This window comes from Centrocercus urophasianus, unplaced genomic scaffold (assembly GCF_019232065.1).
Source record: "Centrocercus urophasianus isolate 14NV4802_14NV808 unplaced genomic scaffold, USGS_Curo_1.0 seq_14, whole genome shotgun sequence".
Lineage (NCBI taxonomy): Eukaryota > Metazoa > Chordata > Aves > Galliformes > Phasianidae > Centrocercus > Centrocercus urophasianus.
In genome coordinates, this window is record NW_024884586.1 from 31134052 (window position 1) to 31159100 (window position 25049).

Consider the following 25049-nt stretch of genomic DNA (forward strand, 5'->3'; position numbering starts at 1 on the left):
CGTGGGAGACAAACATACAGAAAACTAATCAAAACGATGTTATCTTGGAAACCTCTATTTTTCCCTTTTTTTTTTTTTTGGAAATTTCAGAAAGGAAAAGAGTTGTTTAACTCTTTCATAACACCAGACAGGATAAATGGTGAGGCAAATTATTCTTAGTTAAGTCACAATGACTTAAGGTCACTCATCAATATTCCAGAACTTTGCCTTTGTCACCTAAACTTCCTTTCCTGTTAGGAAGACAGTGGATTCACTACGAAACTTAAGAGATTGTATGATATAAAAAGCCAAGACATGTTTAGGAACAACCTAAAACAGCACTGGGGATAGAAGGCTGTGTATTTTATTTATATAGATATGCACATACCATTTTTTTTTTTTTCTAAAATAAAACAAATAGCTATTAATTCTTCCTACCTCAGTCTTTGAGCTTCACTTACTTTGAACAAGTCAAAACTTTCATCACAGGGACTGAGAGCAAAACTACTATGGGCTCCTGGGACTGAGACCAGCTTGAAAAAGCTAAGTGTCCAGAAAAGCCCACAGAACACTGAACAGCCAGCAACACTGGTAGGTATAAATCCAATTCAGATGAAAAAAAATTGGTAAACAGTCCTAGCTGGAATGAACCCAGATTCCACCCACCACAAATGCATGAGTAATACCAAACAACCTCAAATACATATGGTTTTTTTTTTAGTAAGAACTCTCAATAAACACACACATATATACAGCCATCTCTTGTAGAGACAAGTGGTTCCACATTCTGGAGAAGGCAGGGTGAGTCTGCGCCACTGAGCAGGTGATTCACAAAGCACTGAAGATGCTTCTGTTTGCGTGATTATGGCTACTTCATATTTCTGAGAGGAAGGCCGAAAAGTCTTGGAAACAGGCTCAATTCAGACACATACAGCTGGTGTCATCTGTAACTGCTATGTTACAGGGTTAGGAAGATGAGAAGGATCAACAGGGAAAAGATCAAACAAAACCCTCTGAAGACTACCAGGGAACATCTGCAGCCAGCAGTCATCCATAAGAAGTCCAATCAGAATTTGACAGAAAAGGAAGTCCCACAGGAGCATCCCTTCTCTGCCTGAGGATTGCTCACCACCTGGAATGAGCTGCGAATCAGCTCCTGGCTGAAGTCTACCATGGAACCTTTCACAAAGGCCAGGCTGTCCACATCCACAACTACACGGGCACCACCTTGTTCAAAAACCCTGCAGAAAAGCAGCATATTTAAACATCAGTTGTGCTACAGATACAACCAAGAAGCACAGCCTGAGCACCTCCCTCATCTTGCAGTCTTTGTCCTTCCAAGATTTTGTACCACACACACACCCATCTTGCCCCCTTTGCACAGAACAGCCCCTCTGTCCTTGCCTGTCATCAGGATTTATAACCGTGTCCAAAGAAAACTTGTACTGGAACCCCGAGCAACCACCTCCTTCCACCTGCAGCCTGAGAAACTCTGATCCTTCTGCAATCTCCAGCAGCCTCTACAAAACAGAAAAGATTAAAAACAAACAAACAAAGGCTCAAACCATGTTGAACGAACAGGCAAATGCTGCAACACCTCCACTGTGCACTCACGGCAGGCCGGACGCTTCGGGAAGCCCTCTTGGGGCCATACCTTCACGCAGCTCTCGCTGAGGTAGACCTGTCCCTCGTTGGAGTCGCTCTCCGTCGGGCCCGGCTGGGAGGAGGACGATGCCCACCGCAGCGAGCGGCCCAGCGCGCAGACAGGGGCCGGCGGGGGGCCGAGCGGCGCTCGTCCTCTGTGCGACGAAGCAGAACACCAACTGCTTCAGGGAGAAGGAGGGGAAGAAAGGGCGAGCCTCAGCGGGGCCACGCCGAGCCCCCGGCCCCGCACTCGCCACTCCCTGTCACAGAGAGAGGCGCTGCCGAGTCGGTACCTGACCCGACCGCCCCGCGCCATCCACCAACAGCGCCTCAGCGCCGCCATCTTGCCTCTCGCTCCCTCCTCAGCGCCCCGCCCCATCCCGCCCGCCCATTGCCTGTCCGGCGCCGTTATTTCCGGCGCGAGGCGCCGTGGCGCGTACCGAGGCGGAAGCGTTCGGTGGGGCGGGTTGCTAGGCGACGTGCGGGTGGGTCGAGTGAGCAGTGGCGGCCGCCGGGGTCTGGCTGTGTCCCGACCTCGGCTGCGGGGGAGCGGTGGCCCACACATAGGGAAGACGTAGACACCGCTGTGTCAGCCCTGTTCTAGGTTTGGGAACGTGCTGTGGCTGAAAGCACGTAATTTGTATTTGTCCTTGAAAGTGTTTGCTTTTGAAAGCAGCAAAGAAAAATAACTTTGTAAATAATGCAGCGCTTTTCAGCAGAGTGTGTTTGCGGTGGACTTAGCTGTGAGGGTTATTTGCACTGAGCAGTGCCCTGAGACCCTGACAGGGATCAAGATGTCATTGCAGGGGGAATTACGCAAACAGAAGAACAAACACAGGGCCTGCTCTGAAGGATTTCTTATGATTTTTCCCGATAACTGACTTTTCTGTTTTACTTTCTTTATCAGGGAGGAATCTCTGAGTCTCTAAGCTCAGCGCTCCCTGCAGAGGCCAGTTTTCCTTTGGGTTGGGATTCATGACCCTGGTACTGCAAACACAGACATGCTCAGCTTTCTGCATGCGCCGCAGCTCCGCGCGGCCCCCTCCCACTCCTCACGTCTCTGTGAGAACAGGATCCAGCAGGATTGGGCAGATGTGCAGCCTTCATCCCCGCACTGGGTGCGTATGGCGCAGTTCTCAGACGCAGTCTCCATGGTTTCACCACCGAGCCTGCGTTAGCACCAGCACTTGCCATCTCCCAGGCCCCCTCTGCTCATATCTCCTGCCTCGCATTTCTGCGTGTGTAGGTGTTTAATGATTCTTCAATTAACTCTTCACAATCAAAGCAGGGAACTCATGCTTAATGAAAGGTTACGTGCATTTTGTTAAAGGTGCTTTTTCTCTTCAAAAACTTGTATCAAGGGCTTTGTGGAGGATGAATCTTCACTCACCTGATCGAGTCCAGAACTTGGCTGCCAGCCTGAAGCTGAGTGGCTCTGCCTCGTTTCTCTCCCTTAAACCTGATCATTTGACATGTGACACTGGTCCGGCCTGTTGCTCAAAGGTGTGCCTACAGTTAAAGGGTTGCTTATCATTTACTCACGTGCTTCGGCTGGAGGAATTCCAGGCTGCAATCCTGTTCCCTCACCTCCAGTCAGGTTTGTGGAGAGTCATACAGTGGCATGACAGAGGAAAACCAGTCATCCCAGTAGGAGGGGATCATTTAAAGTCAGCACAGCTCAGGACTTGGTGACTATTAGCTTTCTCACACATCTCAATCGGAACAAGGCAGTACCTAGAACAGCTTGACCTCCTTGCAGCACAGTGGAGGCAGAGGAAGTACTTAAATCCAAGATGACATCTGCTTGACAAAGTTATTGTCCATTAAGCATGTAGTAGGCAGCTCCATACAGAGATTTAACAACTGCAGGAAGCAAAAGTATTTTCTTTGGCATAGGCATAGGAATCAAGCACGTGGTGGAGTGCTTGGAGTAGTAAACATGTAGTTAATATTATGTGTATAAATCCTAAAAGGCTCACTCCCACATTATGTGTATAAATCCTAAAAGGCTCACTCCCACAGTGAATGTGGCTGCCAGGCTGAGGGGGCAGTGCTTTAAAGAACTGCAACCACATGCTTTTGCTTATGTATACCACCTTGCACATGTAAATAAAGACTGGTTTGAGCTGTTTAGTTTTTCTCACTCTTGGATTAACTCTGATAATGTTCGCATAAAACCAGGAAAGTATCACAGGTGGGGTCCCAGAGGAGCTGGTGCTCATCCAGTTAGCTGCAAACAGCTGGATCCTCAGATTAGGCGTATTGGAACAGTTGATGCTTTTAAACACATATAGGGGGTGTTTTTTGAGTTATTATCAGTGCATCTCTGCATTTGGAGGAATGAATCAAGAGCTCCTGGGAAAAAAAGGGAGAAGGATGGTTCTACTTCTCACACTGCACTGGCTTTTCTCTCTCTTGCAGGATTTATTGTGCTGAATGCTGGCATTTCATGGCCTCATGTTGCATCTATATTCACTGCAATCTCTTTTTGGATATTTGATGTAGCCCGCTCCCTTAAAAAAAAAAACACTTGTACTTTCTACATGCCCTCAGTTTTACCATCGTTAGATGTCTGAAATGGTACAAGTATTTTCAAGGCATTTCTGGATGTTGTTGCATTACTTTAGATTGAGAAAATGAGAGAGTTGGCCTCAATCCGAGTTAATTTAGTCTGATTAATAATCCATTGCTCTGGCGAGTGATTCATGTGCTGGAGGCAAATGTTCGGAGTAGCCAGGCCATGTAAGGAAGGAGAACAGCTGTTTCTTTCCACCTCTCTATTACCAGTGATCGTTTTTTCTTTCCGCCATCTATGTAGACAGGGGGTGTTTTTGTCTCATCCAGAATTAAAATCCATGTTTTCTCCCTTCCTAGGCTGTGGCTTTGTTGGTCTTGTGGGTCTTGATAACTTGATATAATCTGATTGTACTTTTTTTCCCCCTCCTCATTCTGCACACTGTATGTTTTGGGGAGTTCCTTAAGCTCTCTTTAAGCCTGCTGAACTGATGAGGTCTGCCTGCAAGCTGGGTTCTCTAAGTATTCCGCTTGTTTCTACAGCGTGTGTGTTTAAGGCATTTTATCTCAGTGGAAAACTGGGCTCGTTTGAGTGATTCAGAAACTGATGACAAGAAACCACTGCCATGGCTGTTGAATGTGAGTGTCCCGTGGTGCACTCATTGTGAATGCTGGTGATCTGCAACAAAAGGAGCATGTACTGGCTGAGAGAGCAGGAGAAACTGATGCATGATGATGATGATGTGGATTTTCTCTAGAATACCGTTTCTGTATTCACTGCCACTACAGTGCCTGAAGGTCTGTGTGTTTACCAAGCTGCAAGTGCAGTGCTGTTACAGGAATTTACATTCATTGGGCGTAGCTGCTCATCAAGCGGAACTTCAGATTTTTTCCTCGGGTAATGGAGTTGGTGGGATATGTAAGTGCAGAACGCAAGCACCAGTCTCGGATGAAAGTATCTTTTCATTTTCTCAGTGAAACGGTGGCTCCAGAGTGACCCAGAGGCCCACGGATTGTACCAGCTGTCACAAGGGGCACGTCCCTGACAGCAAGGTCTGCCAGCGGCTGTCTGTTCTGCTGAACGCTGCCTCGGGGAGTCTGAGCAGCAGCAGCGCCGCCGCCGCGGAACCGCCGCGGAACCGCCTGCCAGCCCACCTGCAGCCCACGGCCCGGCCCCGCGGGCGGAGCGGCGCTCAGCTGACCGCCGGCACGGGGCGGGGCGGCCTCGCCGCTCTCATGTGACGCCGCCGCCGCCGCCGCCACCGCCTCCGCAGCGCAGCGCAGTGCCGCCATGGTGCCGCCGCCTCTCGTGCTGCTACTGGCGCTCGCTGCCGCCGCCCTGGCCGAGCCGCTCCGCTTCGTGGACTGCGGTGAGTGTCCCACGAGGCGCGGGGGCCCGGTTCCTTGGCCGAGCGGGAGTTGCCCTCCGGGGTCCTGGCACCGGTAACCCCTCGCTCGTCCTTCTAGGTTCCAAAGACGGAAGCATTCAAGAGGTGAACGTGAGCCCCTGTCCCACGCAGCCCTGCCAGCTCGTCAAAGGGACCTCGTACAGCATCAACGTCACTTTCTCCAGCAGTAAGCATCGGCTCCGTGGGGCCTGGGGTGCTGGTGGGATCCTGTGAGGAGGGATGAGGTGGGCAGAGGGGGTGACAGCGTTAAGTCTGTGCCTTTGTGTCTGGGAATAACTGGGCAGAGTGGCTGAAGGGTGCCACGGAATGGGAAGAGGTAGCCAAGGAGGAGAACTGCTTAGTGTGCTCTCTGCAGCCTTCAGGCAGACTGTCCTCCAGATACACAATCATAGAATCATAGAATGGCCTGGGTTGAAAAGGACCACAATGATCATCTGGTTTCAATATGTCCAAGGGAGGTCACAAAGTGGAAGTGTTTCCCTGCTCTGGTGCTGCACTCACTCTTCCCATGTCCTGCAGAGATCGAGAGCCAAGGCAGTAAGGCAAAGGTGTATGGCGAGATGCTGCATGTGGACATACCCTTCCCCATCCCCGAGCCTGATGGATGCAAGTCTGGGATCCAGTGCCCCATCCAGAAGGGCCACTCATACAGCTACCTGAACAAGCTCCCTGTGAAGAGCGAGTACCCCAGTGTAAGTAAACAGGAACCCCACCTGCGCTTCGCGGCTGCCCTCCTTCCTGGGGCAAACCCACAGCCCATCTGTAAAGAAGAATGCTTCATCTCGCAGTATGGGGAAGAGGTCAGAAGGATCTTCAGCTGCTTCTCACTTCTGCTGTGAGTGGGATTCTGTCCACAGTTCCTGTTTTGGGACAAACACGTGAAAGGAAGCAGCCTGACTCCAGCTGCTAAGAAACTGCTTCAGCTATCCCCATGTGTGTTCCTTGTGTGCTGTGCCTGCATGCAGCCCCACTGCCAAGGCTCTGCTCCCGGCCAAGCACTCAGATTTGGGGCAGTTGGCTCCAGGTGCCATTCAGCGGGGACGTGCTGGCTGTTTCCTCTGCACTCTCAGATGGGGGTTCTCAATGTAGCATGTAGAAGTCTCCGTGTTACACAGCAGTGCCCTCCAGCCACACAATACTGCAGGAGTCACCGCAGGTGGCCCAGCTCCTTCTTCCCACAGGATCACCAGGACCCCTCTGCTTCACAAACGACTGAAGCTGCCTGTTGTCTTTGCTTTGGTCTCTCCTAACTATTCTTACTTCATTGTTCTCTTGCAGATTAAGCTGATAGTGAAATGGGAGTTGGTGGATGACCAGGATCAGATGTTGTTTTGCTGGAAGATACCAGTGCAGATCACCAGCTGAGGAGCTCTGCCATGAGTTCGGCTCGGGGAAGAGAGAAACAGAGAAAATAACACAAGCCAAAATCTTTTATATAAGTATTTCTTACTGCTTCCTTCAGAACTCTGCAGCCTCTGGGCAGCCAGTACTTTGTTCCTGCAAGGCCAGCTGTGGGCAGAAGGCTCTCGCCCCTCTCCACGATCCCTCTGGCATGTTCCCACAGCAGCTCATGGGGGAGCAGTGTCTGCTGCTGTCAGCAAGAGAGACTGAGCATTAGGACATTGTCTTCCACATGCTCTGTGGAGGCACTTTAGATGTTTGAAACAGAGCTGTCTGTCCTCACAAAGAGATTTCTCTGCAGTGAACCTGGCTAGTTTCTAAGCTGCTACCTGATAACCCCTCAGTGCCTCTTGTAGAATGCTGGCTCCATCCACCCTCCTGTGCTTTTTCTGCCCTGCTGTGACTGGGATGCTCCTAGGAACTGCGTTTTCCATCCTTGCACCTGAAGAAGAGGGGAGGAAGCTTTCCTGAGCTGGCAGCAGATTCTGTCCTGGGCCCCTGCTGGAGCCTGCAGGACTGCAGCTGGGAAAAGTCCTTTTTGTGGATGCAAAGCCAAATGGCATTCAGTGTTTCTGCAGGGATGATTCTTTCTCTAACCAATGGTTTGCACTATCAACTAACTTGGAGCTGCTGGGAGCTCCTGAACCTCTTTTTATAACTTTCCTTTTAATAAAGGCTAGACAAAACCAGCTTGCGTTGTCTTCTGGGAGTAGATGGCTGGAGGACAAGCAGAGTGTCTGGGCATCTTCTGGCTGGGTGTAGTCATCCAGCTGTTTTTTTTTGGCTGAAGCTGCAGGTAGTGGCTTGCTGGTCTCAGTGTAGGTGAGTTGTGAGCAACCATGCATCTTTGCTGCTGAATGCTGGGGTGTCTACCTGGCAGCATCAGGCTCTGCATCAGCTCTGCTGGTCCTGCACTGTTCTGGAGCAGTACACCTTACGGAGATGGCTGTACAGAACACATCTTTGCTTACTGCAGTGTGAGGCAAAAGCATTCCCAGCAGGGGCTCTGGGGTAGGAAAAGCAACTCCCGGACCTGTTCAGGGGTTCCAGCCAGCCACAAGGATTGTTGAACTGCAAGCAAAGGGTGTGTGAAGGAAGCAGGGTGTTAGCAGCCATATGTGCTGTGTAGCCCCCAGGGGCAGGAGTTGGCTCCAGTTGGGGCAGGTAAGTGGGTATTTGGGCTGGCATGGTTTTCCTCTGTCCCAGGAGTGGGGAGGCTGGTGGTATCCCTTGGCAGAGGGAAGACAAGCACAATTCCGACCCAGCCCCAGTGTCATGAGCCACAGGGCCCAAAATAAATGTTTTATTTAACAACATGAGAGAAGTTTCCAGCAGACTCGGTTAAAAAAAAGTCACCAACTTTACAGAAACTAAGCTGGAACCCTGCCCACTCCCCCCAGCCAGCGCGGGGCACAAAGGCACAGCGCAGGGGTAGGGAGGCGCCTGGGACGGCTGCAGGGTGAGCCGGCTGTGGGACCCCCATCCTCTCCACCACACCTTGAGGTTGGGCAGCAGCTTTAGGGAGCCGGGGTTGCTCCCCCAGGGCTGTGTCCTGGGGCAGGCTGCATGGTGCAGTGAGGCTCGCCGCTAGGTCAGTGCAGCAGTGATGCTCGTCGTGGGGAGGTGAACCCAGTCTCTCTGCAGGGTGCAGGGAGGAGCTGGGGCTGCACGGCAAGAGAAAGTGTCCTGCGAGCCCCCGTGGTATGTGGCACTGCGGCAGGTGCTGGGGGCCGGGCTGGGGAGGGCTCTGCTGTGGCAGAACGAGGAGCTGGAGGTGAGGATGGGGGTACAGAGGCTGGGAGCTCAGCCCTGGCACTCACAGCCAGGAAAAGGTGGCAGGGGAGTTGTGCGCTTTGGAGGTGAAGGGACAAAGGGTATAGAAGCAGCCACAGCCCCGGGGACCCTCTTCCACACCACCAGGTCCCGGAGAAGCGTGCCACCAGAGGGGGGTATCCCCCACTGCCACTCCCTTAGAGCTATGCTGCTGCCGGGCTCTGGGCTGTCTGAGGCACACAGTGGTGGGGCTGGGCCAGTGCCACATAGCCTGGCAAGCAGTGGCAGCGGTAGGAGCCTTCTGTGTTCTCACAGGTGCCGCCCTGGCATAGGGGCACTGGGACATCCACATCCTCACACTCATTGATGTCTGCAAGAAGGAAAAGAGGGGGTGAGATGGTGGCACAGCAAGCAGCCCCAGCATGTCCCTGTAGCCCAGGGGAGCCCTCCTTTGTTCAGGCTCCTCAAGCTCGCTTGTGTCCCCCTGCACATCCAGGCTGCCCACTGTGCCCCCCCAGCCTCTGTCACACTGGGTTGCACTTGACTCCTTTGCTTTGATGCTGCATTCAGCACATCTGCAGAACCCCCCCAGGTATGGCATCCAGCCACAGGCTGGAGTCCCAGAACAGGCCCTTCCCATGCTCTTCAGCTGGTGACACCCTGGGGGAGCAGAGCAGCTTCTCACTGACAAGTCATGATAGCCTAATATCTGGGAGAAAGGCCACCTCCAGCCTTAGAATATGTCCTTTTCCAGTCTGACAAGGTCAGGAGGCAGATGATGCCGGCCCTGAGAGGCTGATTATCACCTCCAAGACCAGAACACAAAGGAACCTCATGCTATGCAAACAAGGGCTTGTTTTATTAACCTGCAAACTGTGCCAAAGAGCTCATGTGGGAGCCCTGCAGGCAGCCCTGTGCTGCAGCTCTGCTAAATGCAGCAGCCCTGAACCACCCCAAACTGTGGAGAGGCAGCAGTGGGGCTTTGTCACTCTGACCATTGTGCTGAGCCTGAGCCCAAGCCCCTTGACCACAGACTCCAGCCTCGTCAGGGGCACCCAAGGGTGAACAGCAGCAGAGCAGTGTTAGCAGTGCACACAGAGGCCTGGGCTGGGCAGGGACAGAAAGAGCAACAAGAAAAGGCGCCATAAATACATTAACAGGAAACAATGGGGAATGTAAGTCTGGGCCTTATCAGAGGAGGAAACAAAAGCCAGACAATGACGAGCTGGCTGGTGTAGCCAATGCAGGCCTTGTTCCAGCCACCATAAAAATGCTCCTTCTGTCCAGATTCAGTATGGATGTTTCAAGTGTTTAAAGGAGCTCTGGGAGCTCCACATCTCACTTAGCTTGACAGTCAGCTAAGTAAAGCTGCTGCAGCTCATCTGCAAATACTTGGTACTCCAGCACTGAGAAGTCAGAGTTCCCTCTGAGGCAGAGGATCAAGGAGGTCCCTGAGGAATACAGTGCCTCCACAAATAGAGAAGGGGGATCTGGAATTACAGACTGCTCACTTAAAGCAGGTTTCTGGATGATTAGGTCACTGCCCTCCTTCCCCCGAAGGATATAGGGGCTGTTAAATAGCTGGAACAGATCTTTTCAGGCCTGATTATGTCAAACAATCTGGTTCCCCTTACTGACCCGATAAGCAATCTGTGCGATAAGGGGGGAACAGTGGGTATAACTCTTGGCCAGGATAAGGATTTCAACACGCTCTCACATGACATGCTAAAGTGGACTGAGGAAATATGGGCTAGATGAAACCGCGGCAATTGCACAATGGGTCACTAAGCTGCACCCAAGAGATAATGATGAATTCTTGGCTGTTAAAATGACAGCCATTCAAAATGTTGCCTGTGAAATCGATCCTGACCCCTGCTCCAGCCAATGCTGTCATCTGTGTGGACAAAGGAAGACTCTTTGTGCTCATAAGACCTATGTGACGCCAAACTGTGAGTGCTCTGATCCCTCGGAGAAGTCAAATTCACTGATGACAAGTGCAAAGCATTGCAGCTGAGGAAAAGCAAACTGCACAAATGCAGAAGGGGGAGCAAGAGGCTAGGCAGCTCTGGGGAAGGAGAGGCCACAGGTGTTGTGTGAAGCAGTTGCACTACACTGTCATGCAGAAAGGATGCTGGGGAGTGGAGTAAGTACCCTGTCTAAGGAAAGAGCATCTTCATCTGTTCTGTTGGGTGCCTGGGGCTGGCCTGTGGAGTTGCACTTTTGAAAGAACGGATACAGAGTGGGGATGTAGAGCAGATGATGAGAGAAACTTTAGAGGCCTTCACTTGTAGGACAGGCTGGAAAGTCACGGTGAGTTCAGAGGATAGAAAACAGAAGCACAAAACCATCTGTGCGCAGGAGTGCTACACTAAGAAGGCAGTGACCAGCTGTTCCCTGATGCCCCCAGGTGCTGTGACGCAACATTCCCAGCTCCAAGGCCACAAAGCACCCAGGAGAGCAGGGAAGCCTCTGACAACCATCCCAGGCAGCACCACCAGAGAGCGGCAACAGATAAGGGAAGCCTGGGCCACCATGTCGCTCACGGGACTAAAAGCCACTTACCCACACAGGCCATGAGGGTCATGTCCAGCTGGTAACCATCGAAGCAGTCACAGGTGTAGCCCTCTGGGACGCGCACGCAACGTCCGTTCTCACAGCCATTGAGGATGCCACATTCCTCAGCCTGCAGTCCCTCAAAGCCCTCGTAAAGACCTGGAGGGTGGCAAGGATATGTCAGAGTGGGAAGACTACTTGTCCGACCACAGAGGGGACATCTGGCATGTGGTGAAATGGTCCTGGTGGGGCTGGGAAAACTGAGAGCATCCAGAAGCATAGCCAGGGAGAGAGTTTGCTGGAAGCCTGGAGCACTCCAGCTGGGGTGGATACGGGCTGGGTCAGAAAGCACCTATTTGTGTAACCCAGTACTCACCGGGTTGGCTGGGCAGGTAGCGGGGTGGGGGCCGCCCTGGGCCATGGTGGAAAGGGCTGCCGCGAAACTCGCTGCTCGGTTCTCTCCGAGGGAAAGCCGCATCAGGGTTTCCATACTCTGACTCCAGGTAGTTGTAGTAGGGGCCCATGTCTGGGTTGGGAAGGCCGTAGTGGGGATCTTCCAAGCCTGGTCCATACTCATACCTAGGTCTTTCTCGGACTTCAGACCCTCTGTCACTGTCTTCACTGGCTCCATTACAGAGGAAAGCAAAATCAGCTGTGTTGAGAGAAAAGTAGTGTCAAAGCTCAGCAGGGCTGCTATGGCAGCTAGAGGGTGCACCCACAGTGGGCCAGCAAAGACTCAGAAGGCTCAAGATGCAGCTCCATTTTTTGCTGATAGAAACCCATCTTGGAGGAGATCAACTTCTTTTTGGGGAAAGCAAGTCCTTGAGCAATGAGAACCCAAATCCCCACCGTGCTCCCATCTCAGGCTGAGTGCCTCTCCTCTCCTAGACTGAGCAGGCCTGGTGCTTGCAAGACCTGAGGGAAGCAGTATGAAGGATGGAGCAACTCCTCCCTCCATCACCTCAGACCACTTCAAAACAGCTGGAAGGTACATTCTGCCCCATGGTGCTGCCCAGCCCTGGACAGGCAGGTAGCTCATTTGGGCTGGCTTCAGCAACAAGGATGGCAAGCGGAGACCTGGTTGCAGCCACGAAATAGCATGGCATAGCATGGCACGCACAGCTCCCCTGAGAAGTGCTTCCCTCACCACCCTTCTCACCAGAGGACCTGTGTGGACAGAGCGCACAGTTCTGGCCCCAGGCTTCACCAAGGCGGCAGCAGCATTCGGTGTAGGTTGTCTGCTCGCCGTGCAGCAGGTCTTGGCAGATGTAGTCAGAGACAGTTTGCCAGCAGACGTCCAGGTGGATCTCATACTCCTCCAGGGCATCTGCAGGTGACATGAGCAAAGAATGCTGCGGAAATCATTCAGAATAGAGCCACTTGTTGTCCTGGCAGAGATGATCATGCACCCCAGCCCCAGTCCCTCCTGCACCCTCAGGGATGACCCTGCTGCAGGTGGGATGGTCCAAGACATGCCAGAGCTTACCTGCCCTGCCAGAGAAGTTCACACAGCGGTTGCCAGTGGCATCCAACACAAGTGGGAGGCTGCAAAAGCAGTGGTAGGAGCCGACCGTGTTCAGACACTCGCCATTGATGCAGTACACCTCGTTCTGGCACTCATCCTGATCTGCCCACATGCAGGATGGAACAGTGTCTCAGGCTGGCAGGCAGGGGCAGCAGGGCTCATTCCCTTCCCAAATGCATCCTGCCACCTCTCCCATTCCCTGGAGGATCACAGTTGAGCTTCTTGGCCAGATCTGGCCCTGCAAGGACAGCTCTGCTGTATCTCCACTCAGTGGTGGCGCTGCTGCTCTTTGAGGTCATCTTACCTATGCATTCAAGCCTGCCAGCATCATAGAAGTAGCCTGTACGGCAGAAGCACTTGTAGCCTGGCACCGTGTTCAGACACTGTCCATTGCGGCAGAACTCAGAGCCGAAGGTCTCGCACTCATCCATGTCTGAGAGGAGCAGAGAGAGGAGAGAGCACGTCTCAGAGGTTTCTCTGACAGGATGTCAGCATACCGCACCGCAACCCCAGGGAGATATTTCTGGGGCTCAATCTCCATGCAGGTCATTGTACAGTGCCTTCCCTCTCCCCACTGGGAGAAAAGAGAGAAAATGGTGCCTGCTAGTACCTGTGAAGGAGACTTTTCCTGAGAGTGGATCTTCTTGAGGAACATAGCCCTTCCCAAGAGGGCAGATCTCTTGATACTCCACTGGCCAGGAGGCAGATGCCAAGGTGGGAAGAAAGCAAACAGCTCTTTAGCGCAACCAACCCACTGGGCAGAGAATGGGGCCTGTTGGGAGTGCTGTGGTCACCGTCCTACCTGTACCCAAGATGGGGCAGGGGAAGGTCTCACAGTTGTCACCCCAGGCTGCCCCCACGGTGCAGCAACACTCCTGCTTTGTCACGTTCTTGGCCAGGACACTGTCACACAGGCGAACGTCACTGATGTGGTAGTAACACTGCTTGCGCTCCATGCTGTCAGAGGGTTGGTCCGTGTGTCCTTCAGGGCCCTCTAGAAAATAGTGGAGCAGGAACAGGATGGAGCCCTTGATGCCGCAGCACAATACCTTCCAGCCACAAGGTCCCAGAGCAGGCCCATCAGTGGCCTTCTCATTTTCACAATCCTTGGCTCTCCCCAGAAGGCGGCTTTCCCATACCTGCACGGGCTCTTACAGCCCAGGCACCTCCTGCAACCTTCTCAGCTCTCCCCACCCCAGCCAGCACCGCCACATCCCTGCCCTAGTTGCTTCTCACCCACGGCTGCCCGTGGCCGGCACTGCCCTGCCTCTGTGTCGTATTCCTCATGGTCGCTGGGGCACAGGCACAGGAACGATCCCTCCACATTTTCACAGAGTGCGGTCCCACACACGGCCACCATCAGCTCACACTCGTTCACATCTGCAGAACAAGGGCAGTGATGGGTAGCAGACCACAGGTGGGAGGTCAGAGCATGCTTGGGAGCCCTGCCTCAGCATGGGCAGGCTCTGTGGGTCCACAGCAGCAGAGCACCCTTTGGTGAGGTTGGAAGTTGCTGGGGGAGAGCTGGAAGCTCTCTTGGCACCGTGGCTCAAAGCAAAGATGGGAAGAGCTTCCTGCCCTGCTCTCAGGGGATCCAAGCAGCCAAGAGCTCCAGCTGCTGCGAGCAACAGCACCACAGGATCAGTTTAGTTTGAGGGGGGTCAAACCTCCATCAGATTAAGGTCTCTATCTAGGCCAACCTCCTGCTCAAAACAGGGTCACGTACGGATCTAACCACGTGTCAAGGGTCTGCTGTGCTAAGGGAACAGCACAGGAGGGTTGTTTTTTTTTCCTCCAGAAGGACTCTCCTATCTGTGTCTGAAGTTCTCAATGCATGGATGTAGACCCCGCTCATGCTCTGGGAGTCATCACAAAGCAGGGTCACTGCCACACCAGTCATGCATTGGCTGATGGGTCTTCTTCACTACTAATAGAGAGATAACAGGGGACAGGGGTCCCAGAAAGTAACTCACCAACACAATAGTGGCCAGAGGGCGAGCTCTCATAGCCACGGTCACAGAGGCAGCGGAAGGAACCATCCGAGTTCTCACAGAAGCCATGGCTCCCGCACAGCGTCTCATTGGCGCACTCATCTATGTCTGCAGCGGCAGGAATTGCAGCAATTACCCTGAGCCTAATCGATGCCCTCAGCCCAGCCCCTTCTGCTCTGACCCCGAAGCCTGGAGATCAGGGCAAGCATCACCTTGATGTGAAGGACTGGATATGGCTCATCCCCTGACTATGAGTCTGAGGGTTAGAGGGACAGGAGCAATGACACAAGCATAAAGGGCTGAGGATGAGCATCCCGCAACCCTCCTGCTGCTGAACTGGGCAGATTTCCCTGCAATGCACAGAGCCCAGAGCCCACTGGTCCCACTCACTGGTCCTGAGCAGAACACTGAACCCAGAAGCAGCTCCTCCTTGCTGCAGCCTTCCCTGAGCTGGGGGAGACAGGGAAACTGCAGAACTCCTCTTGCACTTTTCCTTTTGCCTGATACTGGAGCTGGAAATGCTAAACTCAGCCATGCCTAGTACAGCGAAGCAGAAGCTTTCCCTTCATCCAGTGCTGCCACGCACTGGGAGCTCCAGTCCAGCCCCGAGCCTGGGATGGCTGTAACCTGCCCAGGACTCTCCCCAAGCGGAAGACAGCACAATGTAGTGTCTGTTCCAGATGCCAGGAAGAGATGTCTAGACACAAGCAGGCAGCTCAGCCAAGAAAACAAACTCCCGGCATTATCTGCCTCCCCACTGGCCACACACTTCCTCTTCCTCCTTCTTCTTCTCTACATCCCTGGCAAAGATGTTCCATAGGCATGTTGTCCCTGCCAGGAAGGGGATGGGGACACAGGCTGAACTCACCAATGCAGTCACCCAGGGGTGTCCAGTGGAAGCCAGGCTGGCAACCCATGATACAACGGTAGGAGCCCAGGCTGTTCTGGCACCTCCATGTGCCACAGATGGCATCCCCATATTCCTTACATTCATCCACATCTGCAGGGAGAGCGGCAAAGGGACAGGGATGGTCAACTGGGGTCCTGCTTGCTCAGGGCACAGCCTAGGTCAGGCTCAGTTTGCCAGATCCTCAGCCTTGCTGGTCCTCCTTGCAAGTCACCAGCGAATTTGGGTGCTGGGAAGCTCTCAAGATGATCTCCCCAGCAATGAGCTCTCACCTACACAGTCATCGGTCTCCTGGGAGTGTTTGAACCCATTTTCACACAGACACCTATAGGAGCCTTCTGTGTTCAGGCACTGGCCTTGTGAGCACCGGGATTTCTCTGTGCATTCATCCACATCTGCAAAATCAGGCCCAAATCATCAAGCTGGATATTGTAGCAAGTGAGGGAGGAAGGTGCAGGACCCGAGCTATGTCTCTACCACCCACCAGCTCACCTTGGCAGTTGACTCCTCCAGCTGAACTGGAGAAGCCAGGTGCACAGATGCAGAAGTAGGATCCATGGCTGTTGAGACACTCGCCATTGGGGCTGCAGATCTCACTGTTTAGGCACTCATTCACATCTGCAATGGGAGCAGAATCAGAGACTCACCCAGCCCTGAACCACATGGATCTCCTCTCCATGGTCTCTTACAGGGCTCCAGGTCCCTGACTTTCTTGGAGAGAGAGACCTTCCCCATCCACAGTGATCCTGCATTTGGCTACCATCTTATGGGTGTGCCATGTGTGGTGGCATCACCCGCTTTGGCACAGGCATTCTCCCTGTCAAGAAAGAAGGGGATCCATAGGGAGTATGCATGCCCTAGACCCCAAGGGTTGCAGGTATGGGGTTTGTACCTTGGCACACGGTGCCATTGATGAGCTCGAAGCCAGCCTGGCAGCGGCACTCGTAGGAGCCCAGCGTGTTCCGGCACTCTCCTCCCAGGCACTGAATAGCAAGGTCTGCACACTCATCCACATCTGCCAAGCAGAAGGGTACAGCACAGAGTGAGGTCCCAAATATTGCCAGCACTGGAGAACATCCCCATCCAGGGCAGCTGTCACACAGCTGTCAGCCTTCAAAGTGGGACTGGGCTGCCATACTGGAGTAATCAAACACAGTGAAAAGTCAGTCCACATCCTTTACCCTCCTCTGATACAGACACAGGGCTATAGTCCCACTGTCCATCTCCTGCTCAGCACTGCATACCACCACCAAGAGGGCAGTGCAGAGCCTTTCTCTGGCCAACTGCATCTGAACAGACTTCAGGAAAGTACCCCAGCATCAGCCATGCATCCTGTGGCTCTGCTTTCCTATTTGCCAGCCTTGCTTTGATGTCCCTTTGGAAAAGTTGGCCAGACTCATGTAGAGCCATCATTCAGGACTGCTCCACTCACCTGTCCCCACATTACAGGCTCTGCAGGTGAGGTTCAAGGGCAGGAGGCAAGTCCCCACATTGAGCCCCAGTGCAGCAATGGTTCTCACTGTCATTCTGCTGGGCTGTTACCTAAAGGGATTTTGCTCTCCTTCTCAGAAACCATGTGCAAGGCAGAAAGAAGGTGGTACTTCCCTTTATAGGTACTGCACAGGCACTGGAAGGCATGCTAGTGGAAGAGGTCCTGCTCTGTTCTTCTCCCCTGCCAGGAGCTAAAGCACTGACTCTGGCAGCTTTTAAAGGCAAGGAAAGGACCTTCTCTTTGTCTCTGCAGAGCAATGAGCATGCCACAAGCGTAAATGAGCATCACTCTCTAGCATTTGAGGGTAGGAGTACCCAGTTGTTCAGTTTCAAAAGGGTGCAAGTAGCATTTCCTTTGGGAGATGAACCATAACCTAATTTATTTATCACAAAACTATCATGAAACCCTTATCATTTTTCAAATATGAAACCCATATCCACAGACAAGGCCACCAGTGAAGGCAGGAGAACATGCCATACTGCCATTGGGTCAGTGTGATCCAAACAGTATCGAACCCTGATAAGATGCCCTTGTGACATGGCTGGGGCAAGGTGGCTGAGAAGGGTGCACATGAAGTCTTGGGAAAGAGGAATAGCATGCAAAAATCAGATGGAATGCGACTTTCATTTCACTCTGGGTTCCTCAGACACCTACACAGAAGAGAAGCAGGAGAAGCTTCCCTCTTCTCTCCCACTTCTGAGTTGAACCACACGCAGCTCCTCTCTGCCCATGTTTTCAAGCTTCTATGTATTCCTCCAGCCTTAGCGAACATTCCCCAGGTCACCATTAGTCCAGGAGTCTCATCTATGAGTCCTTCCTTTCATCTCTTTCCTGAGTGAGGAAAATCTCCTTCCTGCTGCCCTAGGCGGCATCCACTTGCAGCCCCCATGCTACCTGCTGACTGGGAAGCTGAAGAGCTGTAGAAGGATCTTGATGTTAAAAAGGTCCCCATGCCCTACCAGCAACCTAGGTATGGCTATGCCTCTCCTCCTCCTGGGTATTTCTTTCCTCTGACACCCACTCATCTGTCCCAGGGAGAGGGATACCTTCACATGTGCTGCCATCTCTAGAAACGGTGTAGCCAGCATCACAAGCCATGCAGGAGTAGGAGCCCTCGGTGTTGAGGCAGAGCCTGGAGGGACAGGCAGCCTGGGCTGCGCACTCATCAATGTCTGTGTAAGCAAGTGAGGAAGAGTGAGGGCATGAAGAAACCATGACTAAGGGCAGCTGAGCTGAGGGAACTGGCCAACACAGGCTCCAGAGAGTCAGCACTCAGGTAGAAGCAAAAGGTCCCCTGTACCTTCACAACTCTTCCCATCAGGTGCCACCTCATAGCCCCGGTAGCAGGAACATCGGAAGGAGCCATCCAAGTTGATACATTGTCCATGGGCACAGGTTCTCTCCACCAGGCACTCGTCCACATCTGTGTTACACAGCAAAGGGCAACATGGCACAGCAGGATGCTCAGGTCTGTCCCCACCACCCAAGTCAGGAGGGCACTGTGCCAGACAAGTGTGTTGCATGTGCTCCTGGCTCTTTGTAAGGGTAAGAGCGCCTCTCAGAGGCAGTCTGAAATCCTTACCAATGCATCTTCCATTCCTGGGCTGATAGCCATCTGCACAGCTGACACACCTGTAGGAGCCTGGAGTATTAACACACTTCCCATGGGGACAAAGGCTGGGATCCATGCACTCATTGATATCTGCCAAGAAACACACACCTTGTGGACACCTCTAGGATGCCCCCTGCAGCTGGGTCCTCAGAGTGCCCCTCCAAGACAGGGATGCCCAAAGAGTGGTGAGAGGGATTTGCAAGGGCTCAGGCAATGCTTTTCATATTGTCTCAGGATCCTACACCCACACCTGAGGGCTGACATAATCCAGCAGCAAAACTTGCTGCCAGAGGATGTTGCCAGGGCCAGGAACGTGCATGGGCATGGAAAAGGTTCAGCCAACATCTGCATAGGGCTGCTCTGCCAGGAGACTTTCATAACTATGATTAAGAGGCAGACTCTAGTTCAGGAAGTCCTTAAGGCGTGTGCTTTCTGGAGGCCGTGCGGGGGTAGAGCATTCTATGCATACCTTGTTTCCTCAGTATTCCTAAAATATACTCCCAATAACTCTGTTGGAGACAAGCTACTGAGGAAGGGGGATCTTTGATAAGGCACAATGTGTATTCATGAGGTCAAATTCTCTGATGGGCCTGGATCATGCCAAGCGAGAGGGATGCTGTGGGGATAGGTGGACTGAGCCATTGTAGCCTGCTCTCCCTGCAGATTATTGGCCAGCAGAGGTGTCTGGTCACAGAGTTAAGCTGGCACAAAAATGCATAGGCATCTCCTTCCAGGATGGGAAGTGAGCACTGGACTGGTCCAAATGCTCTGCGGGGATTGACCCTGGAGAGGACATTGGGAGAAGTCCCCTTTGGCTGCCCAGGAAAGCTTGTCCCTCTCACAGATAGAGGAGAGGACAGGCATCCATTAGGGAAGTACAGGACTGGCAAACATGGATTGATCCATCATCCACTCCAGAAAGAGCAACCCTGCAGCAAGGTGGACAGGCAGAAGCTTCACCTTCACATTGTCCTCGGAGGCCCATGGCGAAGCCCTCCTTGCACTCGCAACGGTAGGAACCAGGGGTGTTGACACATCGCTGTCCTGGGCAGGTAGAGGGCTGCTCACATTCATCCCGATCTGGCAACACAGAAGGAGACAAGTCCTAGCCCTACAATTCTGTGTGATTCTGTGAAGTTCTGAAGCCTTCCCCTTCAGAGCTGGGTGCAGCAGAAGAATTGCTCCGTCTGCTCAAATCTGCCCAGGGAACACATGCCAGGGCTCTGCTCTAGATCCCATTTATCCCTGACTGCCCCAGCTTTGCCATGAAGCAGTGAGCAGTATATGCATGCACACTGAAGAGCACAATGGAGGAAGGATGTGGAGGCCCTAAAGAGGTGGCAGTGCACTGCCAGGTAGGCACCACTTACCCTGACAACTCTGCTTGCTCTCCAAGAAAACCAGAGCGTACCCAGAATAGCAGAGGCATGAATAGGAGCCCATGCTGTTGACACAGTGACCTTTTCCAGCGCAAGGATCTTGCAGACACTCATCTTCATCTGTGCTCAGGCAAGGAGGGAAGACAGATTGTCACCACGAGCAGCTCCTGCTGTTCCCAACCAGCCCCACTGTGCAGTGGCTGGGCAGAAGCTCAGCAGCAGAAATGCCAAAGAACCTTCCTCCAGGAGGACCACAGAGTGTACCTTGCAGGGGTCCCTGAGCAAAAGGAATGGGGAAACTGGCCCCAGCCTCAGAGCTGCTCTGGCCCCACTTGCCCTTCTCACTCTTGGCAGCAGAGGAGGTGCCAACATACCAATGCAGTGCAGACGACTGGGGTGCAGCGTATAGCCTGGGTGGCATGAGCAGCTGTATCCATCTGGGGTGAGCACACACACACCAGCTCCACAGGCAAGGGATGAAGAAGCACAGCCGCTGGCCCCTGGGTGGAGAGAGCATGCGGTTAGGGGCTGCAGTCGCCTGCAGTGCTCACCGCAGCCCCAGCCCCACAGAGGGGTGGAGATGAAGAGGGTGGGAGGCCTTGGAAGATGGGGGTGAGAGCAGGCCCCTCCCCTGCTAAGTAGGGTGCAGATGGTAGTGGGTGGCAGTGGGGAGCAAGGAGAGGGCCGCAGCATGGCCTCCCAACCCCAAACAAAAGGCTATTGAGGGAGGCGCATTCCTTAGCAAGGTGCCTCCTCCAGCCCTGCTCCCAAAGGTGCTCCAGCCCCAGGCGGCGGGCTGGGGCTGCACTCCCAGACACTTAGACAACCCTGGAACAACAGCCCTCTTGTTTTCCATGCAGTAAACAAGCCGCCCAGGCAGCCACATGCACCCCTTCCACCCAGCTTCCTGGTGACTCAGCTCACGCTGCAGCCACCAGAGCAGGCGTGTGACCCCTGACCGGGCGCTCGCTGCCCAGCGGATGAACAGCTGGAGGAAAGGGCCCTGAAAGCTGAGCTATGTGCTCCCATATAGAGTTGTCCTCAGGCCTCCCCATTCTTTGCTTGTTTCCCCGGGCTGGGACACAACAGCAGGGCTGGGATGACACTCCCAGGTGTTAGATGGCAAGAGGGCTGAGGAAGAGAAAGAGCTCCAAAATAGAGCTTAGTTCATAATGTCCCCATAAGGGCAGGCAGTAAGGTGAGGAACACACACCTGAGCCCTGCGCAGGTATCTGTGTTGGAGCAGCATCAGCCCAGGTGGTAGTAGGGCCAGGCTGGGGAGGAGCATGCCGGGACTCTTCTTCCACTGCTGAGGGGAGCGAGCAGGAAGAACAGTGGCTGAAGCAACCTCAGCATTATGTTGTTCAACCTCATCCACTCACTCCCTGCAGAACCAGCGTGGCCCGCTGGAGAGGCACCATCCCCGCATTCCTGTAGCCCTCCATCATCCACCCCTGCCCATGCCATGCAGAGGAGGTATCTCAGAGCTTCTGTGCTCTCCTTGCTGCCCCTTCTTCACCACTCCCACCCTGCCTTCCCACCAGCCAGGTATTTACCTCTGCGTGCCTCAGGCTCTGGGGTGGTATCAGCAGCATCCTGAGATTGAAACACAAGACCGCCTCTAAGCACCTGTATGTTGCTGAGATGCAGTGTCCCATGTCCACCAAGGTCTGACAGTGGGGAATGAGGTTCTACGCTTCACTCCTCAGCCTGAGATGCAACCCCAGCCTGAGCTGCAATCCCAGCCCCAGCGAATTGGAGGTAACACCGGTCAGAGTATCCAGCTGCTCCTGCTGTGAGCTAACAGCCTTTGAGCAGGTAACTGGCACAGCGCCCTCAGTCACAGCAACTCAGCCAACGTGCTACTATGGATGCACCTCAATTTGGAAAGACAAAGGTTACTCACCTGCCCAGCAGGAAAAACTTCACCTGGAAAGTGAAACAGTGCATGGTGAGTAGAGTCAAGGTGGCCAGGCACCTTCATTATACCCTGGCTGCTCAAAGATCATCCCACCCCTAAACCACTTCCTTGCAGTAATTCCTCACTCTCCCTGCACAAGTTTACCACATTCAATACTCCTGGACTCCTCTCCTGGCACTTCACAGACCCCAGGAGCTCCCACTCCAGCAGATTCTGGCACAAGCAGTTGGTCACGCTTCTCCCCAGCTGCACTGGACAAACACCGAAGGACTGCAGTGCCAGAGCTCCCACGCACACCCAAAGTCCCAGGAAAGGCATTCTGGCTGGTAAGCACCAACTGTAAGACTGCAGTCACAAGAGCCTGAAGCATTCAACCTCCTCTGCAAGTCCTGAAGAAGTTGTCTCGTGCCCCATGAATACTGCAGGGCTGAGAGCAACACCTTGTGTATTTACACAAGGGCAGAAAGCCCACATCATCTACAAGTTCACCCAAGAGTATGTAGCAGAACCTGGGAGTTTGCCCTCCCTTGCTAGAGAAACCAGGTGGAGCAGTTCTAATTACCCTCTCCTGCTGAGATGTCAGGGTGGGGCAATGCCTCCAGGACACTCCCATGCAAACTGTCCTGCAGCTGCTGTCTCCTTGTTGCCCAGTCTAATGTCCAGTTGCTGCTCTCACTGTGCTCTTCCAGGCTTAGGGGCAGCTCTTCTGCCTCCGCCTTTCTCATGGAAAGGCGGATGTCAGAGCTGGAATAGGTATAGCCGTGTCCTGCTGGGCAGATTTCCTTGAAAGCTTCTGTAGGGGAAAATTAAATAAAAGTTTTGGAGGTGGGAAAAGAGAAGCATGCAGGGATCACAAACACACATGCTCATAGCACTCAGACATGATGATGGAGCATATAGAGCAAAGGAGTGAAAACAGAGAGGTATCTATGTGAATGCAGGTACCAGTTTTTCCGATCCTAACATTTTCTGGAGGTGTCTAAGGGCTACATAATGCTAGAAACACATCTAGGCTACTAGATGTAGATCTAGACACCCACTAACCATCTCCCTAAGTACCATATCTACAAGTTTCTTTAACTTTCAGGGATGGTGACTCCACCACCTCCGTGGGCTGCCTGTTCCAATGCATTACCGTTCTTTCTGAGAAGTTATTCCTAATATCCAACCTGAGCCTTCCCTGGTGCAACTTGAGGCCATTCTCTCTCATACTATTTTTCCCCAGCCCTGAGGATTTCTGCACGTTCCCTCTATCCTTCCCCATGTGAGACAACTCATCCCCATTCCAGAAGACGTGAGGGAAGGCAAGTCAGAGAGAAGGGCTGCCAAGCAAATCCAGGCTCAGACATGGCTATGCTCTCCCTCCGGAGCAGAGCAGTTTCTTGGTCTCACCTGAGCCGGGCACAGGGCATTCCTCACAGTTCTTGCCCCAGCCCTTGCCGACGCGGCTGCAGCAGCAGATCTGCTGAGTGATTCGGTGGGAGAGGGGGAAGGAGCACACACCTTCAGCTGCTGAGCGGTAACAAAGCCCCTGCTCCATCGACACTGCTTTGTCAGCTGAAACACAAAGGCAGGTCAGTGTCTGAGGGCTGGCTCTAAGTCCAACAAAAACCTCCCCTTTGGGAATCTACCCGAGGAATCTCTGCCTCCCGAGGAATCCCCACCCCCTTGCAGGCACGTTTCCTCCAGGCTGCACCATGAACAAGAGCAGGAGGCAACGAAACATCCATGGACAAACACCACGTGAGGGCTCCCTGGACACCCATCCTGCACACAGGTGTGGGCAGTGTGCACCCTCCCACATAGGCAAAAGGCACAAAGCATGCTGCAGCCTCACTGAGCTGCGACTGCCCCTGGAGCACTTACAGATGCAGTGGCTGCGCGAGGGGTCCAACATGGTGCCAGGTCTGCAAGTACAGCGGAAGCTGCCACGGGTATTCAAACACTTGGCATCTTTGCACAAGCCCTGCATCAAGCATTCATTGATATCTGTGGGGAAGAGAGAGCACCAGCTCAACTGGCAGCTTCTGGCTGTGTAACAAGGGCTGTGAGGTGGACCTGCTTCTCCCTTCTTGCTGCTCAGCCAAGTCAGCATCCTCCATAGCCATGTTGGTGCCTCAAGGTCAGAAGAACAACAGAGGGGTGCAGAAACCAGTGCCCTATCCAGGTGCTGGCAGTGGCTCCAGCTTAGCTGGGGATATGAGATGTGGGAAAAGTGAGAGTGGAGGCGATACTTGTCCTGCAAATCTCTGTGAGAAGCAGCACGATGGTGTCATTGGAAAACCTGGGGAGAAAACTAATTTAAATGAGGCATTAGAACTAGGAACCTCCATGGTGACAGCAGTCCTATATCTGCAGCACGGACTCACTGGCTGCAGTTGCAGATCATCTGGAACAACTGCTCTGCAGTCCTCACGGAAAACAGACATAGATCCATCAGAGAGCTGCCCCATCAAGATCACTCTTACAGCCATCCAGGTCATGACTGCAAGCCTTGGCTGGCAGATCCTGTCCTGTTATCTCACCCTGGGTCATCAGGACACATAATCTGCATAGGATCCTTGATAAGAAACTCAGTGTGGACACACAGGAGGGTCTGATCCCCACACAGAGCCCAGCGCCAGGCAAAGGGGTGATGGGCTAGACTCCAGCTCACCACTGTGCTGTCTCCTGGCTTACAGGTCATGCACGTGGGAGGCCACCACATTCAAGCACTGCTTCGAGTGCTGCCTCTGACTCAGCACACATCAGGCACAGTCTTTGGAATGGAGCTGAGCTTCTCCCAGGGAAAAACCATCAGTCTCATCCATTTGGCCAGCAGCAAAGCCTTCCCTACAGCACCACACAGGAATGTATGAGCTAAGCTGGAGAAGATGAGGATTGGCAAAAGATGTGTAAAGGGGGGAAGCTGAGGGCAGATCTCAGGATGGGGGGCAAGAAGGAAGCACT

At 53.2% G+C, this 25049-nt stretch overlaps 3 protein-coding genes across 5 annotated transcripts in view; 1 reads left to right on the forward strand and 2 right to left on the reverse strand.

Annotated features, from left to right (window-relative positions):
- Nucleotides 1–674: 674 nt before the first annotated feature.
- ISCA2 (iron-sulfur cluster assembly 2) lies at nucleotides 675–1991 on the reverse strand. The gene is made up of 4 exons (XM_042815065.1): nucleotides 1917–1991; nucleotides 1634–1805; nucleotides 1384–1499; nucleotides 675–1220 (listed from the first exon to the last, which is right to left on the reverse strand). The coding sequence occupies exons 1-4, from the start codon at nucleotides 1964–1966 to the stop codon at nucleotides 1046–1048; spliced, it is 513 nt and encodes a 170-aa protein (XP_042670999.1). The 5' UTR covers nucleotides 1967–1991; the 3' UTR covers nucleotides 675–1045.
- A 3421-nt stretch (nucleotides 1992–5412) lies between these two features.
- On the forward strand, nucleotides 5413–7636 carry NPC2 (NPC intracellular cholesterol transporter 2). Its single transcript, XM_042814444.1, has 4 exons — nucleotides 5413–5507; nucleotides 5605–5712; nucleotides 6066–6238; nucleotides 6825–7636. Exons 1-4 carry the CDS (start codon nucleotides 5429–5431, stop codon nucleotides 6909–6911), a joined length of 447 nt encoding a protein of 148 aa, XP_042670378.1. The 5' UTR covers nucleotides 5413–5428; the 3' UTR covers nucleotides 6912–7636.
- A 97-nt stretch (nucleotides 7637–7733) lies between these two features.
- Nucleotides 7734–25049, reverse strand: part of LTBP2 (latent transforming growth factor beta binding protein 2) — a 59557-nt gene continuing 42241 nt past the window's right edge. Inside the window, exons 10-35 of one of the 3 annotated variants that reach the window (XM_042814440.1) lie at nucleotides 23967–24089; nucleotides 23493–23657; nucleotides 22663–22893; nucleotides 22086–22108; nucleotides 21736–21775; nucleotides 21393–21488; nucleotides 20554–20679; nucleotides 20171–20299; nucleotides 19761–19880; nucleotides 18771–18890; nucleotides 18489–18611; nucleotides 18235–18360; nucleotides 16589–16711; nucleotides 16189–16314; nucleotides 15969–16091; nucleotides 15658–15789; nucleotides 14772–14897; nucleotides 14035–14178; nucleotides 13601–13792; nucleotides 13409–13489; nucleotides 13103–13231; nucleotides 12760–12900; nucleotides 12433–12600; nucleotides 11650–11925; nucleotides 11283–11432; nucleotides 7734–9090 (exon numbers count right to left, since the gene is read on the reverse strand). In XM_042814440.1, the coding sequence (XP_042670374.1) occupies nucleotides 8924–9090; nucleotides 11283–11432; nucleotides 11650–11925; nucleotides 12433–12600; nucleotides 12760–12900; nucleotides 13103–13231; nucleotides 13409–13489; nucleotides 13601–13792; nucleotides 14035–14178; nucleotides 14772–14897; nucleotides 15658–15789; nucleotides 15969–16091; nucleotides 16189–16314; nucleotides 16589–16711; nucleotides 18235–18360; nucleotides 18489–18611; nucleotides 18771–18890; nucleotides 19761–19880; nucleotides 20171–20299; nucleotides 20554–20679; nucleotides 21393–21488; nucleotides 21736–21775; nucleotides 22086–22108; nucleotides 22663–22893; nucleotides 23493–23657; nucleotides 23967–24089 (3500 nt within the window). In that variant the 3' untranslated portion in view covers nucleotides 7734–8923. The remainder of the gene's footprint in view (nucleotides 9091–11282; nucleotides 11433–11649; nucleotides 11926–12432; nucleotides 12601–12759; nucleotides 12901–13102; nucleotides 13232–13408; nucleotides 13490–13600; nucleotides 13793–14034; nucleotides 14179–14771; nucleotides 14898–15657; nucleotides 15790–15968; nucleotides 16092–16188; nucleotides 16315–16588; nucleotides 16712–18234; nucleotides 18361–18488; nucleotides 18612–18770; nucleotides 18891–19760; nucleotides 19881–20170; nucleotides 20300–20553; nucleotides 20680–21392; nucleotides 21489–21735; nucleotides 21776–22085; nucleotides 22109–22662; nucleotides 22894–23492; nucleotides 23658–23966; nucleotides 24090–25049) is intronic. The other 2 variants (XM_042814441.1, XM_042814443.1) reach the window with 2 other exon arrangements.

What these genes read in the sequence shown, in the direction of transcription:
- NPC2 (XM_042814444.1), top strand. Translation starts at nt 5,429, where the DNA reads ATGGTGCCGCCGCCTCTCGTGCTGCTACTGGCGCTCGCTGCCGCCGCC. An exon ending in GCTCCGCTTCGTGGACTGCG is followed by an intron (nt 5,508 to 5,604) that starts GTGAGTGTCCCA and finishes TCGTCCTTCTAG; the next exon opens with GTTCCAAAGACGGAAGCATT. An exon ending in TGAAGAGCGAGTACCCCAGT is followed by an intron (nt 6,239 to 6,824) that starts GTAAGTAAACAG and finishes GTTCTCTTGCAG; the next exon opens with ATTAAGCTGATAGTGAAATG.
- ISCA2 (XM_042815065.1), bottom strand. Translation starts at nt 1,966, where the DNA reads ATGGCGGCGCTGAGGCGCTGTTGGTGGATGGCGCGGGGCGGTCGGGTC. An exon ending in GCGCGGGGCGGTCGGGTCAG is followed by an intron (nt 1,806 to 1,916) that starts GTACCGACTCGG and finishes TTCTCCCTGAAG; the next exon opens with CAGTTGGTGTTCTGCTTCGT. An exon ending in TCAGCGAGAGCTGCGTGAAG is followed by an intron (nt 1,500 to 1,633) that starts GTATGGCCCCAA and finishes TCTGTTTTGTAG; the next exon opens with AGGCTGCTGGAGATTGCAGA.